The sequence below is a fragment of the Anomaloglossus baeobatrachus genome, chromosome 5, assembly GCF_048569485.1.
Source record: "Anomaloglossus baeobatrachus isolate aAnoBae1 chromosome 5, aAnoBae1.hap1, whole genome shotgun sequence".
Classification (NCBI taxonomy): Eukaryota; Metazoa; Chordata; class Amphibia; order Anura; family Aromobatidae; genus Anomaloglossus; species Anomaloglossus baeobatrachus.
In genome coordinates, this window is record NC_134357.1 from 205,348 (window position 1) to 222,159 (window position 16,812).

The 16,812-nt window shown below is 55.2% G+C and overlaps 2 protein-coding genes across 2 annotated transcripts in view; one reads left to right on the plus strand and one right to left on the minus strand.

Annotated features, from left to right (window-relative positions):
* The window catches only part of SEC23IP (SEC23 interacting protein), a 196,705-nt gene extending 195,312 nt beyond the window's left edge, over nt 1–1,393 (minus strand). Inside the window, exon 1 of the mRNA XM_075348129.1 lies at nt 1,225–1,393. Coding sequence (XP_075204244.1) covers nt 1,225–1,336 — 112 coding nt within the window. The 5' untranslated portion in view covers nt 1,337–1,393. The remainder of the gene's footprint in view (nt 1–1,224) is intronic.
* A 220-nt stretch (nt 1,394–1,613) lies between these two features.
* The window catches only part of MCMBP (minichromosome maintenance complex binding protein), a 229,680-nt gene continuing 214,481 nt past the window's right edge, over nt 1,614–16,812 (plus strand). The window contains exon 1 of the mRNA XM_075348130.1: nt 1,614–1,795. Within this exon, the coding sequence (XP_075204245.1) occupies nt 1,621–1,795 (175 nt within the window). The 5' untranslated portion in view covers nt 1,614–1,620. The remainder of the gene's footprint in view (nt 1,796–16,812) is intronic.

The window sequence follows — 16,812 nt, forward strand, 5'->3', positions numbered from 1 at the left end:
TGGGATTTTTGTGATCATCTACGGTGACCAGATCATAACACTCCGCTCTCAGACACATCACTAATCTGCTGATACACAGGTACAGCACCACCTCCACTCTCATACACATCATTAATCTAGTAATACACAGGTACAGCACCACTTCCGTTCTCAGACAAATCACTGATCAACTGATAATACACAGGTACAGCGCCACCTCCGCTCTCAGACAAATCACTGATCATCTAATACACAGGTACAGCACCACCTCCGCACTCACACATCACTCGTCAGCTAATACACAGGTACTGCACCACCTCTCAGACACATCACTCGTCAGCTAATACACAGGTACAGCACCACCTCCGCTCTCAGACACATCACTGATCAACTAATACACAGGTACAGCACCACCTCCGCTCTCAGACACATCACTCGTCAGCTAATACACAGGTACAGCACCACCTCCGCTCTCAGACACATCACTCGTCAGCTGATAATACACAGGTACAGCACCACCTCCGCTCTCAGACACATCACTCGTCAACTGATAATACACAGGTACAGCTCCACCTCCGCTCTCATACACATCACTCGTCAGCTGATAATGCACAGGTACAGCACCACCTCCGCTCTCAAACACATCACTCGTCAGCTGATAATACACAGATACAGCACCACCTCCGCTCGTCAGCTGATAATACACAGGTACAGCACCACCTCCGCTCTCAGACACATCACTCGTCAGCTGATAATACACAGGTACAGCACCACCTCCGCTCTCAGACACATCACTCGTCAGCTGATAATACACAGGTACAGCACCACCTCCGCTCTCAGACACATCACTCGTCAGCTGATAATACACAGGTACAGCACCACCTCCGCTCTCAGACACATCACTCGTCAGCTGATAATACACAGGTACAGCACCACCTCCGCTCTCAGACACATCACTCGTCAGCTGATAATACACAGGTACAGCACCACCTCCGCTCTCAGACACATCACTCGTCAGCTGATATTACACAGGTACAGCACCACCTCCGCTCTCAGACACATCACTCGTCAGCTGATAATACACAGGTACAGCACCACCTCCGCTCTCAGACACATCACTCGTCAGCTGATAATACACAGGTACAGCACCACCTCCGCTCGTCAGCTGATAATACACAGGTACAGCTCCTCCTCTCAGACACATCACTCATCAGCCTCCAGCCCTCTGAACTGTTATTTTCTTACCGGTGGAGAAGGGGCCGGTCCGGCTAACAGGAATGAAGGGAACGGAGAAGTTGAGCTCGGAGGGAGAGAACAGCAAATTCCCACTGGCTCCACTCGTCCTCTTTTCAGCCATGTCTGCTCACAAGCTCCACGTCTCCGAACCGGAACTAAGCAAATTGACAACTAACTGTCCAATCACAGCGCTCTCTGCATACGTGTCCCACCTTCCAAATTACAATAACCAATGAGATCAGGGGCTGAGGAGTAGACGTCACACATAGGTACTTCATTGACGAATCCGATGTCCTCCCGCAATCAATATCCCGCCCACAAGAGCAACTTCCAATCTGTTTCCCGATCACGCAACACGTGACGAAAGAGCACTACTTCCTGTAATAACAGACTGCCACCTGCAACATGGCGGCTCGGCAGGATTTTCTGCCGGCAATATCAGGCCACGCCTCTTATGATGACGACATTTTCCCGCCACAGCTAGAAGCCTGTGACATGCTGCGCACCGGAGACACCAGCGTGGCCACCGGGACCGGAGAGTGGATCAGCGCCCCCCTCAGCCTGGTGCACGGCTTGTTCGGTGAGTGCGGCCCCCGGTCTGCTGAAATCCAGTAGGAACCATGACCTCCGTCCGCGCAGGATGAAAGCCACCAACCATAAAACCAGGGAAACTCCCAGATAGGTCACCACACTTAAAGCCACCAGTGGGCCGGAAAACGCATCCAATCAAGCATACAGTGTTTTGTGTGCTGGGTTTTCTGTCCCATGCGTTTCTTAGTGATGGGCCGTCTCACAGGTACCCGGGTCCACGTGTCTAACCGGGTTTAAAAGAAAAACCGGTCCTGGCCCGGAATTGATCCCAGCTGTCTGGCTGGACGCCGGTCCCTAGATAAGTCTATGGGGACCAGAATCTGGCTCTTAGGAATGGTGATGGGGGGAATAGGAGCAGCCGCGCAATTCTTCCCGAGACACCGGCGAGGCTGGAACTACTTCTGGGACTGATCATTCACTTCTGGGGCCGCTCGTTAGTCTCATGCATATGCACGGCTTTCCCCGCCTACCGGCGTCTGTGATTGGTTCCAGTCAGACACTCCCCCGCCTTGCGTGTCATCTGACTGCCTCCAGTCTGTGTTCGTCTATATCGTACTGAAGAGAAGATAGGCGTAGGGTTGCAGTCAGGATCCTGTGACGCAGTATTTGGACGCAGGTAAAACAACGCAAAACAACGGATCCGGTATATGACTCATCTTAACGCCATTGAAAATGCATTGCAATGACAACGCATTTGTCAAGAATCTGGTAAGATGCGTTTTGCGTTTTGTGGACGTCCTTCAAAAAAACACCGATGTGAAAGCCGCCCTATACCTGCACAGATAAAGCATATGGCTATAGGCTGCAGCCCCCCGCCATGCGCTTATCAAAATTAAAGGCACCGCATACGGCTTTGTTTCTTTTTTGTTTTTTTTTTGTTTCTCCCCGTGTCCCTGCTTCCACTGTGATCAGGCAGGCAGAGATCTCAGTCTGCTGTGCCGATCACATGACCGCACTGAGAACCAGGAAGTAAGGAAGAGAAGCACGGAGGGAGACAGGAGGGAGATCAGCGCTGGAGGAGGTCAGGAAAGAGGGTTTTATTTTACTATGGGCAGCAGCCTGGGGGCGATAACTAAGGGTACTTTCACACTTGCGTTATTTTCCTTCCGTTACAATCCGCCCTTTTGGGAAACAGCGGAATCCGTTAACGGATTCCGCTGTTTCCCATAGACTTGTATGGTTGACGGATTGTACCAAAAGGAGCTGCGTTGCTTCCGCTGGGCGACGCTCCGTTGCTTCCGCCCAGCGGGAGGAACGCAGCATGTAACGTTATTTTGAGCAGCGGAATCCTCTGGATTTCACTGCGCATGCTCTTTTTTTTTTTTTTTTTTTTTTTTTTTTTTTTTTTTTTTAAATCAAACTTTATTTTGGCTCGCGGTGGCCGAACGTTCAGCTGAGCGCCCGGCCGTCGGCAAGCGACAGCGCTCAGCTGAATGACCGGCCACCAGCATGCCCGGCCGCCGGCAAGTCACAGCGCTCAGCTGAGCGCCCGCCCGCCGGCATGCCCGGGCGCCGGCAAGTGACAGCGATCAGCTGATCACCCGGCGGCCGGCTGCAGGGAGCGATCAGCTGATCACCCGGCGGCCGGGAGCGATCAGCTGATCACCCGGCGGCCGGGAGCGATCAGCTGATCACCCGGCGGCCGGGAGCGATCAGCTGATCACCCGGCAGCCGGCTGCAGGGAGCGATCAGCTGATCACCCGGCGGCCGGCTGCAGGGAGCGATCAGCTGATCACCCGGCGGCCGGCTGCAGGGAGCGATCAGCTGATCACCCGGCGGCCGGCTGCAGGGAGCGATCAGCTGATCACCCGGCGGCCGGCTGCAGGGAGCGATCAGCTGATCACCCGGCGGCCGGGAGCGATCAGCTGATCACCCGGCGGCCGGGAGCGATCAGCTGATCACCCGGCGGCCGGGAGCGATCAGCTGATCACCCGGCGGCCGGGAGCGATCAGCTGAACACCCGGCAGCCGGCTGCAGGGAGCGATCAGCTGATCACCCGGCGGCCGGGAGCGATCAGCTGATCACCCGGCGGCCGGGAGCGATCAGCTGATCACCCGGCGGCCGGCTGCAGGGAGCGATCAGCTGATCACCCGGCAGCCGGGAGCGATCAGCTGATCACCCGGCGGCCGGCTGCAGGGAGCGATCAGCTGATCACCCGGCAGCCGGGAGCGATCAGCTGATCACCCGGCGGCCGGCTGCAGGGAGCGATCAGCTGATCACCCGGCGGCCGGGAGCGATCAGCTGATCACCCGGCGGCCGGGAGCGATCAGCTGATCACCCGGCGGCCGGGAGCGATCAGCTGATCACCCGGCGGCCGGCTGCAGGGAGCGATCAGCTGATCACCCGGCAGCCGGGAGCGATCAGCTGATCACCCGGCGGCCGGCTACTGGGAGCAATCAGCTGATCACCCAGCGGCCGGCTGCAGGGAACGATCAGCTGATCGTTCACTATAGTCTGCCGCTGGTAAAACCGGGAAAAAAAAAAAAAAAAATCAAAACGAATTGCGTTGTTTTGCAGCATCCGTTGCATCCGTTGTGTCACTATATGCAACACATCCGTTGCATCCGTTACACAACGCAATGCAACGGATACCGTTCAACGCAAGTGTGAAAGTAGCCTAACACAGGGGGAATTGTGCGATCTACATAGGGTACATCGGCAGCACTATGGGGGCGATATCTAACACAGGGGGACTTGTGCGATCTATAGGGGCCATGGGCAGCACTATGGGGGCGATACCTAACACAGGGGGACTTGTGCGATCTATAGGGGCCATGGGCAGCACTATGGGGGCGATATCTAACACAGGGGGACTTGTGCGATCTATAGGGGCCATGGGCAGCACTATGGGGGCGATATCTAACACAGGGGGACTTGTGCGATCTATAGGGGCCATGGGCAGCACTATGGGGGCGATACCTAACACAGGGGGACTTGTGCGATCTATAGGGGCCATGGGCAGCACTATGGGGGCGATACCTAACACAGGGGGACTTGTGCGATCTATAGGGGCCATGGGCAGCACTATGGGGGCGATACCTAACACAGGGGGACTTGTGCGATCTATAGGGGCCATGGGCAGCACTATGGGGGCGATACCTAACACAGGGGGACTTGTGCGATCTATAGGGGCCATGGGCAGCACTATGGGGGCGATACCTAACACAGGGGGACTTGTGCGATCTATAGGGGCCATGGGCAGCACTATGGGGGCGATACCTAACACAGGGGGACTTGTGCGATCTATAGGGGCCATGGGCAGCACTATGGGGGCGATATCTAACACAGGGGGACTTGTGCGATCTATAGGGGCCATGGGCAGCACTATGGGGGCGATACCTAACACAGGGGGACTTGTGCGATCTATAGGGGCCATGGGCAGCACTATGGGGGCGATACCTAACACAGGGGGACTTGTGCGATCTATAGGGGCCATGGGCAGCACTATGGGGGCGATACCTAACACAGGGGGACTTGTGCGATCTATAGGGGCCATGGGCAGCACTATGGGGGCGATATCTAACACAGGGGGACTTGTGCGATCTATAGGGGCCATGAGCAGCACCATGGGGGCGATACCTAACACAGGGGGACTTGTGCGATCTATAGGGGCCATAGGCAGCACAGGGGAATATGTGCCATCACAAGGGGGCTATATTCAATATAAGGGGGCCATATCCAGATTAAGGGGGGCTAATTTTAGGATGGGGGGCTATGAGGGACATATACCCTATATGATTTGTTAGAGGGACACTGGCGTTATAAGATGGACCCCATTTAACATTAAAAAAAAAAAAATTCTCTTTTCCTTCACCAAATTTGGGGGTGCGTCTTATAATCAGGTGCGTCTTATAAAGTGAAAAATACGGTAATCAGATTTATAAAAAAAAAAATCCGGTTCCGGCCCAGAATTGATCCCGGATATCTGGCCAAACGCCGCGTCCCATATAAGTCTATGGGGATCAGAATCCGGCGATTAAAAATGGTGGTAAAAGAGAGAGCGCGGATGCTCCTATGTTTACGGAGGCTCCGGCGCAACTGTCACAGCTCCCGCGGCCACTCATTCACTTCCAATGCCATTATATGCTCATGCATATACACTGCTTTCCCTGCCCACCGGCAGTCCAGGCATGTGTGATTGGTTGCAGTCAGACGCGTCCCCACTCTGCGTGGCAGCTGGTCAGCTGACTGCTTCCAATCACAGGAGCTATGTACGTATACTGTGGTATAAAAAGTAAAAAGAAATTGGTATAGGGTCCCCTGTATTATGTTAGCCAGCACAGATAAAGTCCAAGGCTCCAGGCTGCAGCCCCCAGCCATACGCTTATCTTGGCTGTGTATCAAAATAAGAGGAACCGCATGAAGCTTTTTTTTTTTCTTTGTCGCTCCATTGGGAGACCCAGACAATTGGGTGTATAGCTTCTGCCTCCGGAGGCCACACAAAGTATTACACTCAAAAGTGTAACCCCTCCCCTCTGCCTATACACCCTCCCGTGCCTCACGGGCTCCTCAGTTTTATGCTTTGTGTCGAAGGAGGCACACATCCACTCATGCATTCCCATTTTAGTCAGCAGCAGCTGCTGATGTTATCGGTTGGAAGAAAAGAGGGCTCCCACGGGGCCCCCGGCATGCTCCCTTCTCACCCCACTACGTCGGCGGTGCTGTTAAGGTTGAGGTACCCATTGCGGGTACGACGGCCGGAGCCTCATGCCGTATTTCCTTCACCATCCCTTGGAGGCTCTGGGAGAAGTGGGATCCTGAGCGGTCATCCAGGTACTGGGACTGTGCTCCCTCCGCAGCCCCTGTGTGGAATCTGCCGGACCGGAGTATTTTCTTCATCAGGGACCGGGCCCTGCATCTGTCAGGTACTCTGTGTCCCCATGGGGACGGTTCATGGAGCGCCTGGCACCCGGACGCTGCAAGGGCTGCTTTGGCCGTGAAAGCCGGGGGACTTCCGCGCCGACCGCGCCTGTTTGTCGGACGCGGTCATAAATTTAGTCCCCGGCTTCAGTTGCGGCCTACTTGCAAAATCTCGCCCCCGGACCTGTCTGTCAGGGTAGGGGCGAGACAGCCGACTGGACGCTGCCTGGGACACACAGCGGCTGCTGATCCGTGAAAGCCGGGGGACTTCCGCGCCGACCGCGCCTGCTTGTCGGCCGCGGTCATAAATTTAGTCCCCGGCTTCAGTTGCGGCCTACTGGCAAGACTCCCGCCCCCGGACCTGTCTGTCAGGGTAGGGGCGGGACAGCCGTCCTGACGTCGGCAGTGAGGGCCGGAGCATCCTGTATGCTTCCTCCCCCCTCTTTGATCACAATAGGGACCCCAGATTCCCACACTTTTTCCTGGTGCCGCCCACCGCTCCACTCCCCCTCTGAGAGCTCCAGCAGCCATTTTTTCAGACATTCTGCGCTGGAGAATCATCAGGAAAGAGCTCTTCACCGCTGGGAGACCTGGAGCAGGGAATCTGGAGGACACACACGCCGCTTTTTAGCGGTCGGTAAGCCACACCGGTCATCTGGTGCTGGTCCCCCTGGGTTGCCTGAATAGATACGTATTATATATATATATATATATATATATATATAATCTCTGTTCGGCCGGGCTGTATACTCTTCCCTTATACCCTCTGTGATCACTCTCCTGGGACACAACAGCATGTCGTCCACAAGGAGCAAGAGCGCTAAGGCACAGGGTTTCTTTGCGACCTGTACCTCTTGTGGGGCTATGTTGCCTGCAGGTTCCACCTACCCTCACTGTGAGCAATGCTCGACCCATGTTACACTGACTCAGCCGGAGCCGCGACCACTTGTGGGCCCCTCGGCTCAGGTAGACCCCCATGCTACCACTGTCCAGGCGGCAGGGACAGAGTTTGCAGTTTTTTGCTGAGAAGCTCTCTGAGTCACTTTCACAATCCATGGCTAAGTCTATGGACAAATGGTCTGCCAAGCTGCTAGAAGCCTTGCAGTCCAGACCGGTCCTTACACAGACCCAGGACACTGTTGGATCGGCGCCTCCAGGTCCCTCTCGGTCCACGCCGCAGCGCGCTCCCGGGGTGGGCTCTAGGTTTCACGTGGAGGACTCCTCCACGGACCACAGCCCCAGACCAGCTAAGCGGGCCCGCTTGGAATCCTCAGTTTCATCACGCTGCTCAGGTTCCCGGCTGGAGGACTCACTGGAGGACGAGGCGGAGGTCGCAGCTCAGGGCTCTGACCATGACGTTGTTCCTCAACCTTGATACACCTGAAGGGGACGCCTTAGTAAATGATCTTATCTCGTCCATCAACCAGGTGTTAGATCTATCTCCCCCGCCTCCACCTATAGAGGAGTCGGCTTCTCAGCAGGAGAAACACCAGTTTCGGTTCCCCAAACGTACACTGAGTGCGTTTTTCGACCACTCTAACTTCAAGGATGCTGTCCACAAACCCAGAGCGGTTCCGGACAAGCGCTTTACTAAGCGCCTTGCTGACACACGTTACCCCTTCCCCTCTGACGTAGTTAAGGGTTGGGCTCAGTGTCCCAAGGTGGATCCTCCAGTCTCTAGATTGGCGGCTAGATCGGTGGTATCGGTTGCAGATGGCTCATCGCTAAAAAATGCCACTGACAGGCAGATAGAGCTCCTGGTGAAATCCATCTATGAAGCCACGGGCGCGTCCTTTGCCCCGGCTTTTGCAGCCGTGTGGGCACTCCAAGCTATCTCGGCTTGTTTAACCGAGATTAATGCGGTCACACGTACTTCTGCTCCGCAGGTTGCGTCTTTGACTTCTCAGGCGTCGGCGTTTTCTTCATACGCCATGAATGCAGTCCTAGACTCTGCTAGCCGTACAGCGGTGGCATCCGCTAATTCTGTGGCAGTCCGCAGAGCCATGTGGCTGCGCGAATGGAAGGCAGACTCGGCTTCCAAGAGATTCCTAACCGGTTTGCCGTATTCGGGCGACCGATTGTTTGGAGAACGATTGGATGAGAAAGACCGATGGGTGAGAGGCATTCTGTCTCACGGTTACAGGATAGAGTTCACCTCTCGTCCTCCAACTCGTTTCTTCACAACCTCCCCCACCCCCCCCCCCCCCCTGCTCGGGCCGACGCACTTCTTCAGGCAGTGGCCGCTCTGAAAACAGAAGGAGTTGTGATTCCCGTCCCCCCTCAGGAACAGGGGCGCGGCTTTTACTCCAACTTGTTCATGGTGCCAAAGAAGGACGGTTCATTCCGTCCCGTTCTGGACCTCAAACTGCTCAACAGACATGTGAGAACCAGACGGTTCAGGATGGAATCTCTCCGCTCGGTCATCGCTTCGATGTCACAGGGAGACTTTCTCGCATCGATCGACATCAAAGATGCTTATCTCCATGTGCCGATCGCACCCGAACATCAACGCTTCTTGCGTTTCGCCATAGGGGACGAACACCTTCAGTTCGTGGCATTGCCTTTTGGCTTGGCGACAGCCCCATGGGTTTTCACCAAAGTCATGGCATCCGTTGTGGCGGTCCTACACTCCCAAGGCCACTCGGTGATTCCCTACTTAGACGATCTCCTAGTCAGGGCACCGTCTCGGGAGGCGTGTCAACACAGCCTTACAGTCGCTCTGGAGACTCTCCAGCAGTTCGGGTGGATCATCAACTTTCCAAAATCCAGGTTGACACCGACCCAGTCATTGACCTACCTCGGGATGGAGTTTCATACCCAGTCAGCTTTAGTCAAACTACCACTGGACAAACGGCTTTCTCTGCAAGCAGGGGTGCAATCTCTTCTTCAGAGTCAGTCACACCCATTGTGGCGCCTCATGCACTTCCTAGGGAAGATGGTGGCAGCGATGGAGGCAGTGCCCTTCGCGCAATTTCATCTACGCCCACTCCAATGGGACATTCCCACAAGTGGGACAAGAGATCGACTTCCCTCGACAAGAATGTCTCTCTTTCCCTGGCAACCAAGACGTCTCTTCAGTGGTGGCTTCTTCCCACTTCTCTATCGCAGGGAAAATCCTTCCTGCCCCCAACCTGGGCTGTGGTCACCACGGACGCGAGCCTGTCAGGGTGGGGAGCAGTGTTTCTCCACCACAGGGCTCAGGGGACCTGGACTCCGAGGGAGTCTTCCCTTCAGATCAATGTTCTGGAGATAAGGGCAGTGTATCTAGCCCTATTGGCGTTCCATCAGTGGCTGGAGGGCAGGCAGATCCGTATCCAGTCGGACAACGCCACTGCAGTCGCCTACATCAATCACCAGGGCGGCACTCGCAGTCGTCAAGCCTTCCAGGAAGTACGGCGAATTCTGCAGTGGGTGGAAGCCACAGCATCCACCATCTCCGCAGTTCACATACCGGGAGTAGAAAACTGGGAAGCAGATTTTCTCAGTCGTCAGGGCATGGACGCGGGGGAATGGTCTCTGCACCCAGAGGTGTTTCGAGAGATCTGTCGCCGCTGGGGAACGCCGGACGTCGATCTCATGGCGTCACGGCACAACAACAAGGTCCCAGCATTCATGGCACGATCTCAGGATCACAGAGCTCTGGCGGCGGATGCATTAGTACAGGATTGGTCGCAGTTTCAACTGCCTTATGTGATTCCTCCTCTGGCGATGCTACCCAGAGTATTACGCAAGATCAGGTCCGACTGCCGCCGCGCCATTCTCGTCGCTCCAGACTGGCCGAGGCGGTCGTGGTACCCGGATCTGTGGCATCTCACGGTGCGTCAACCGTGGGCCCTTCCAGACCGCACAGACTTGCTGTCACAAGGGCCGTTTTTCCATCTGAATTCTGCGGCCCTCAACCTGACTGTGTGGCCATTGAGTCCTGGCTCCTAGCATTGTCAGGGTTATCTCAGGATGTCATTGCCACTATGCGACAAGCCAGGAAACCGACGTCCGCCAAGATCTATTACAGGACTTGGCGGATATTCTTGTCCTGGTGCTCTGCGAATGGGTTTACTCCCTGGCCTTTTGCCTTACCCATTTTTTTTTCCTTCCTTCAATCTGGAATGGACAAAGGTTTGTCACTAAGCTCTCTCAAGGGACAAGTATCGGCGCTCTCAGTATTTTTTCAAAGGCGCCTGGCCAGGCTCCTGCAGGTCCGCACGTTCCTGCAAGGAGTACGCCACATAGTCCCACCTTACAAGCGCCCACTAGAGCCCTGGGACCTTAACAGGGTGCTAACGGCTCTTCAGAAACCACCTTTCGAGCCACTGCGAGATGTCTCCTTATCACGTCTTTCGCAGAAGGTGGCATTTCTAGTGGCAGTCACATCACTCCGAAGAGTGTCGGATCTTGCAGCGCTGTCATGCAAAGCCCCCTTCCTGGTTTTTCACCAGGATAAGGTGGTTCTGCGTCCTGTTCCGGAATTTCTCCCTAAGGTGGTATCTCCTTTTCATCTCAATCAGGATATCACCTTACCTTCTTTTTGCCATAATCCAATTCACCGATGTGAAAAGGATTTGCACTCATTAGATCTAGTGAGAGCACTCCGGTACTACGTGTCTCGCACAGCGCCCCTGCGCCGTTCAGATGCACTCTTTGTACTTGTCGCCGGTCAGCGTAAGGGTTCGCAGGCTTCCAAGTCAACCTTGGCTCGGTGGATCAAGGAACCGATTCTTGAAGCTTACCGTTCTTCGGGGCTGAAAGCCCATTCTACCAGAGCCGTGGGTGCGTCCTGGGCATTGCGGCACCGGGCGACGGCTCAGCAGGTGTGTCAGGCAGCTACCTGGTCTAGCCTGCACGCTTTCACGAAACACTATCAGGTGCATACCTATGCTTCGGCAGATGCCAGTCTAGGTAGGCAAGTCCTTCAGGCGGCGGTTGCCCACCTGTAAGAGGGAGCCGTGTCGGCTCTATTTATCGAGGTATTCTTTTACCCACCCAGGGACTGCTTTTGGACGTCCCAATTGTCTGGGTCTCCCAATGGAGCGACAAAGAAGGGAATTTCTTTGTCGCTCCTAATTGGGAGACCCAGACAATTGGGTGTATAGCTACTGCCTCCGGAGGCAACACAAAGTATTACACTTAAAAGTGTAAAGCCCCTCCCCTTCTGGCTATACACCCCCCGTGGGATCACGGGCTCCTCAGTTTTCATGCTTTGTGCGAAGGAGGCACACATACACGCATAGCTCCACTGTTTAGTCAGCAGCAGCTGCTGACTATGTCGGTTGGAAGAAAAGAGAGCCCATACTAGGGCCCCCAGCATGCTCCCTTCTCACCCCACTTTCTGTCGGCGGTGTTTGTTAAGGTTGAGGTACCCATTGCGGGTACGGAGGCTGGAGCCCACATGCTGCTTCCTTCCCCATCCCCCTTAGGGCTCTGGGTGAAGTGGGATTTTACCGGTCTCCAGGCACTGAGACCGTGCTCCATCCACAGCCCCTGGAGAATCTGCTGGATATGGAGCTGAGTATCGTCAGGGACAGGCCCCTTCTACGTCAAAGTACTCTGTGTCCCCGTACATACCGCGCGCACACTGCAGCATTGCTGGGTGTGTTAGTGCGCCGGGGACAACAGCGCTGCGCGCTGGTGCCATTCCTAACTACAGCTCCGCTGAGTGGGTAAATGTATTTGAAACTGCCGCGACGGCCGCTGTTGTCAGTTTTTCACTGCGGCGTGGCTGGGACTTGTGGTGCGCCGGGGACTTCCGCGCTGGCCGTGCATATATGACGGCCGCGCTTATTACTCGAGTCCCCGGCTTTTGCGGCCTAGTTTCGTTTCGTTCCCGCCCCCAGGCCTTCCAGTCAGGGGAAGGGCGGGACGCTGTATAGAACATCAGCGCAGAGGGCTGGAGTCTGCTTTGCATACTCCAGCCCTCACACTGGGCACAGTGGGACGCCAGTTTCCCGCACTTTGTTTGAGGCACGCCCACGGTCCGCCCCTCTTCACAGGACGCCGGCAGCCATTCCTGTGTGCAGTCTGAGCTGGAGAAGGGAGACTGGGAGACCCAGACACGGGATTCTGGCGACCACACACTCGCTTTTGAGCGGGCGGTAAGCAGCCCTCAAGGGCTGACCCCCACTAGTGCCGAAGTGTACATTTGTATTTTTATGCTTGCATGCTATACATTGCACTGTACGGTCGCTGGTGATTCTCTGCTATATACCCTCCTAGATTACTCAGAGGAGACAACAGCATGTCGTCCGCAAGAAGCAAAGGTGCCAAGGCACAGGCTTTCTATGCTGCTTGTACCGCATGTGAGGCTGCTCTACCGGCAGGTTCCACTGACCCCCATTGTGTGCAGTGCTCGGCCCCTGTGGCACTTGCTCGGCCGGGGCCTCTGCTAGAGGTGACCCAGGGAGAACCACCTGTGAATACTGTCCAGGTGACAGGGACGGAGTTTGCAGTTTTTGCTGACAGATTGTCTGTGACTATGACTAAAATTCTTGAAACATTGCAGTCTAGACCAGTAACTCAGACCATGGGCACTGTTGAATCATTGCTCCCTGGTCCCCCTCAGTTGGAACAGCTTCGGGCTCCGGGGGTGTCACATGCATCCCAGGGTGACGGCTCTGACACGGACGACAGTCCCAGACAGCCTAAGCGAGCTCGCTATGAGCGGCCCTCGACTTCATCACACTGGTCAGGGTCCCAGCAGGAGGACTCTCTATATGATGAGGCGGAGGTAGCTGCTCAGGATTCTGATCCTGAGACTGCTCTCAATCTGGATACATCTGATGGTGACGCCATAGTGAATGATCTTATAGCGTCCATCAATAGAATGTTGGATATTTCTCCCCCAGCTCCTCCTGTGGAGGAGTCAGCTTCACAGCAGGAGAAATTCCATTTCAGGTATCCCAAGCGTAAATTAAGTACTTTTCTGGACCACTCTGACTTTAGAGACGCAATCCAGAAACACCACGCTTATCCCGATTAGCGTTTCTCCAAACGGCTTAAGGATACACGTTATCCTTTTTCCCCTGACGTGGTCAAGGGCTGGACCCAGTGTCCCAAGGTGGATCCTCCAATCTCCAGGCTTGCGGCTAGATCCTTAGTTGCAGTGGAAGATGGGGCGGCACTTAAAGATGCCACTGACAGACAGATGGAGCTCTGGTTGAAATCCATCTATGAGGCTATCGGCGCGTCGTTGGCTCCAGCATTCGCAGCCGTATGGGCACTCCAAGCTATTTCAGCTGGTCTTACACAGATTGATACGGTCACACGTACATCTGCTCCGCAGGTGGCATCCTTAACCTCTCAAATGTCTGCATTTGCGTCTTACGCGATTAATGCTGTCCTAGACTCTACGAGCCGTACGGCAGTGGCGTCCGCCAACTCCGTGGTTTTACGCAGAGCCTTGTGGTTAAGAGAATGGAAGGCAGATTCTGCTTCCAAAAAGTGTTTAACCAGTTTGCCATTTTCTCGTGACCGACTGTTTGGTGAGCGTTTGGATGAAATCATTAAACACTCCAAGGGTAAGGATTCATCCTTACCTCAGCCCAGACAAAACAAACCCCAACAGAGGAGGGGACAGTCGGGGTTTCGGTCCTTTCGAGGCTCAGGCAGGTCCCAATTCTCCTCGTCCAAAAGGACTCAAAAGGATCAGAGGAGCTCAGATTCTTGGCGGACTCAGTCACGCCCAAAAAAGACAGCCGGAAGACCCGCTACCAAGGCGGCTTCCTCATGACTTTCGGCCTCCTCTCTCCGCATCCTCGGTCGGTGGCAGGCTCTCCCGCTTTGGCGACATTTGGCTGCCACAGGTCAAAGACCGTTGGGTGAGAGACATTCTGTCTCACGGGTACAGGATAGAGTTCAGCTCTCGTCCTCCAACTCGCTTCTTCAGAACTTCTCCACCTCCCGACCGAGCCGATGCTCTGCTGCAAGCGGTGTCCACTCTAAAGGCAGAAGGAGTGGTGACCCCCCCGTTCCTCTTCAGGAACAAAGTCACGGTTTTTACTCCAATTTGTTTGTGGTGCCAAAAAAGGACGGGTCGTTCCGTCCCGTTCTGGATCTAAAACTGCTCAACAAGCACGTAAAAACCAGGCGGTTCCGGATGGAATCCCTCCGCTCCGTCATCTCCTCAATGTCTCAAGGAGATTTCCTAGCATCTATAGACATCAAGGATGCTTATCTCCACGTGCCGATTGCTACAGAGCACCAGCGTTTTCTACGCTTCGTTATAGGAGACGAACACCTTCAGTTCGTAGCTCTGCCTTTCGGGCTGGCGACAGCCCCACGAGTCTTCACCAAGGTCATGGCAGCAGTAGTAGCAGTCCTGCACTCTCAAGGTCACTCTGTGATCCCGTATTTGGACGATCTACTTGTCAAGGCACCCTCTCAAGAGGCATGCCAACACAGCCTGAACGTTGCGCTGGAGACTCTACAGAGTTTCGGGTGGATCATCAACTTTTCAAAGTCAAATCTAACCCCGACCCAATCGCTAACATATCTTGGCATGGAGTTTCATACTCTCTCAGCGATAGTGAAGCTTCCGCTGGACAAACAGCGTTCACTACAGACAGGGGTGCAATCTCTCCTTCAAGGCCAGTCGCACCCCTTGAGACGCCTCATGCACTTCCTAGGGAAGATGGTAGCAGCAATGGAAGCAGTCCCTTTCGCGCAGTTTCATCTGCGTCCACTACAATGGGACATTCTCCGCCAATGGGACGGGAAGTCGACGTCCCTCGACAGAGACGTCTCCCTTTCTCAGGCCGCCAAGGAATCTCTTCGGTGGTGGCTTCTTCCCACCTCATTGTCGAAAGGAAAGTCCTTCCTACCCCCATCCTGGGCGGTAGTCACGACAGACGCGAGTCTATCGGGGTGGGGAGCAGTGTTTCTCCACCACAGGGCTCAAGGTACGTGGACTCAGGAAGAGTCCACCCTTCAGATCAATGTTCTGGAAATCAGAGCAGTGTATCTTGCCCTACAAGCCTTCCAGCAGTGGCTGGAAGGCAAGCAGATCCGAATTCAGTCGGACAACTCCACAGCGGTGGCATACATCAACCACCAAGGAGGAACACGCAGTCGGCAAGCCTTCCAGGAAGTCCGGCGGATTCTGACGTGGGTGGAAGACACGGCATCCACCATATCCGCAGTTCACATCCCAGGCGTGGAAAACTGGGAAGCAGACTTCCTCAGTCGCCAGGGTATGGACGCAGGGGAATGGTCCCTTCACCCGGACGTGTTTCAGGAGATCTGTCGCCGCTGGGGGATGCCGGACGTCGACCTGATGGCGTCACGGCACAACAACAAGGTCCCGGCTTTCATGGCACGGTCTCACGATCACCGAGCTCTGGCGGCAGACGCCTTAGTTCAAGATTGGTCGCAGTTCCGGCTACCTTATTATTATTATTATTATTGTTTATTTATAGAGCACCATTGATTCCATGGTGCTGTACATGAGGGGGTTACATACAGAATACATGTACACGTTACAATAGACAGACTAGCACAGGGGGAAGAGGGCCCTGCCCTTGCGGGCTTACATCCTAAAGGATTTTGGGGAGGAGACAGTAGGTGGGGTGTAGGTTGGGCGGCAGCTCCGCACGGTGGTGGGGCGGCAGCTCCGCACGGTGGTGGGGCGGCAGCTCCGCACGGTGGTGGGGCGGCAGCTCCGCACGGTGGTGGGGCGGCAGCTCCGCACGGTGGTGGGGCGGCAGCTCCGCACGGTGGTGGGGCGGCAGCTCCGCACGGTGGTGGGGCGGCAGCTCCGCACGGTGGTGGGGCGGCAGCTCCGCACGGTGGTGTGTTCCCACCTCTGGCATTGTTACCCAGAGTGCTGCGCAAGATCAGGGCCGATTGCCGCCGCGCCATCCTCGTCGCTCCAGACTGGCCGAGGAGGTCGTGGTACCCAGATCTGTGGCACCTCACGGTAGGCCAACCGTGGGCACTACCAGACCGACCAGACTTGCTGTCTCAAGGGCCGTTTTTCCGTCTGAATTCTGCGGCCCTGAACCTGACTGTGTGGCCATTGAGTCCTGGATCCTAGCGTCTTCAGGATTATCTCGAAAAGTTATTGCCACCATGAGACAGGCTAGAAAACCATCCTCCGCCAAGATCTACCACAGGACGTGGAAGATATTCTTATCTTGGTGCTCTGCTCAGGGAGTT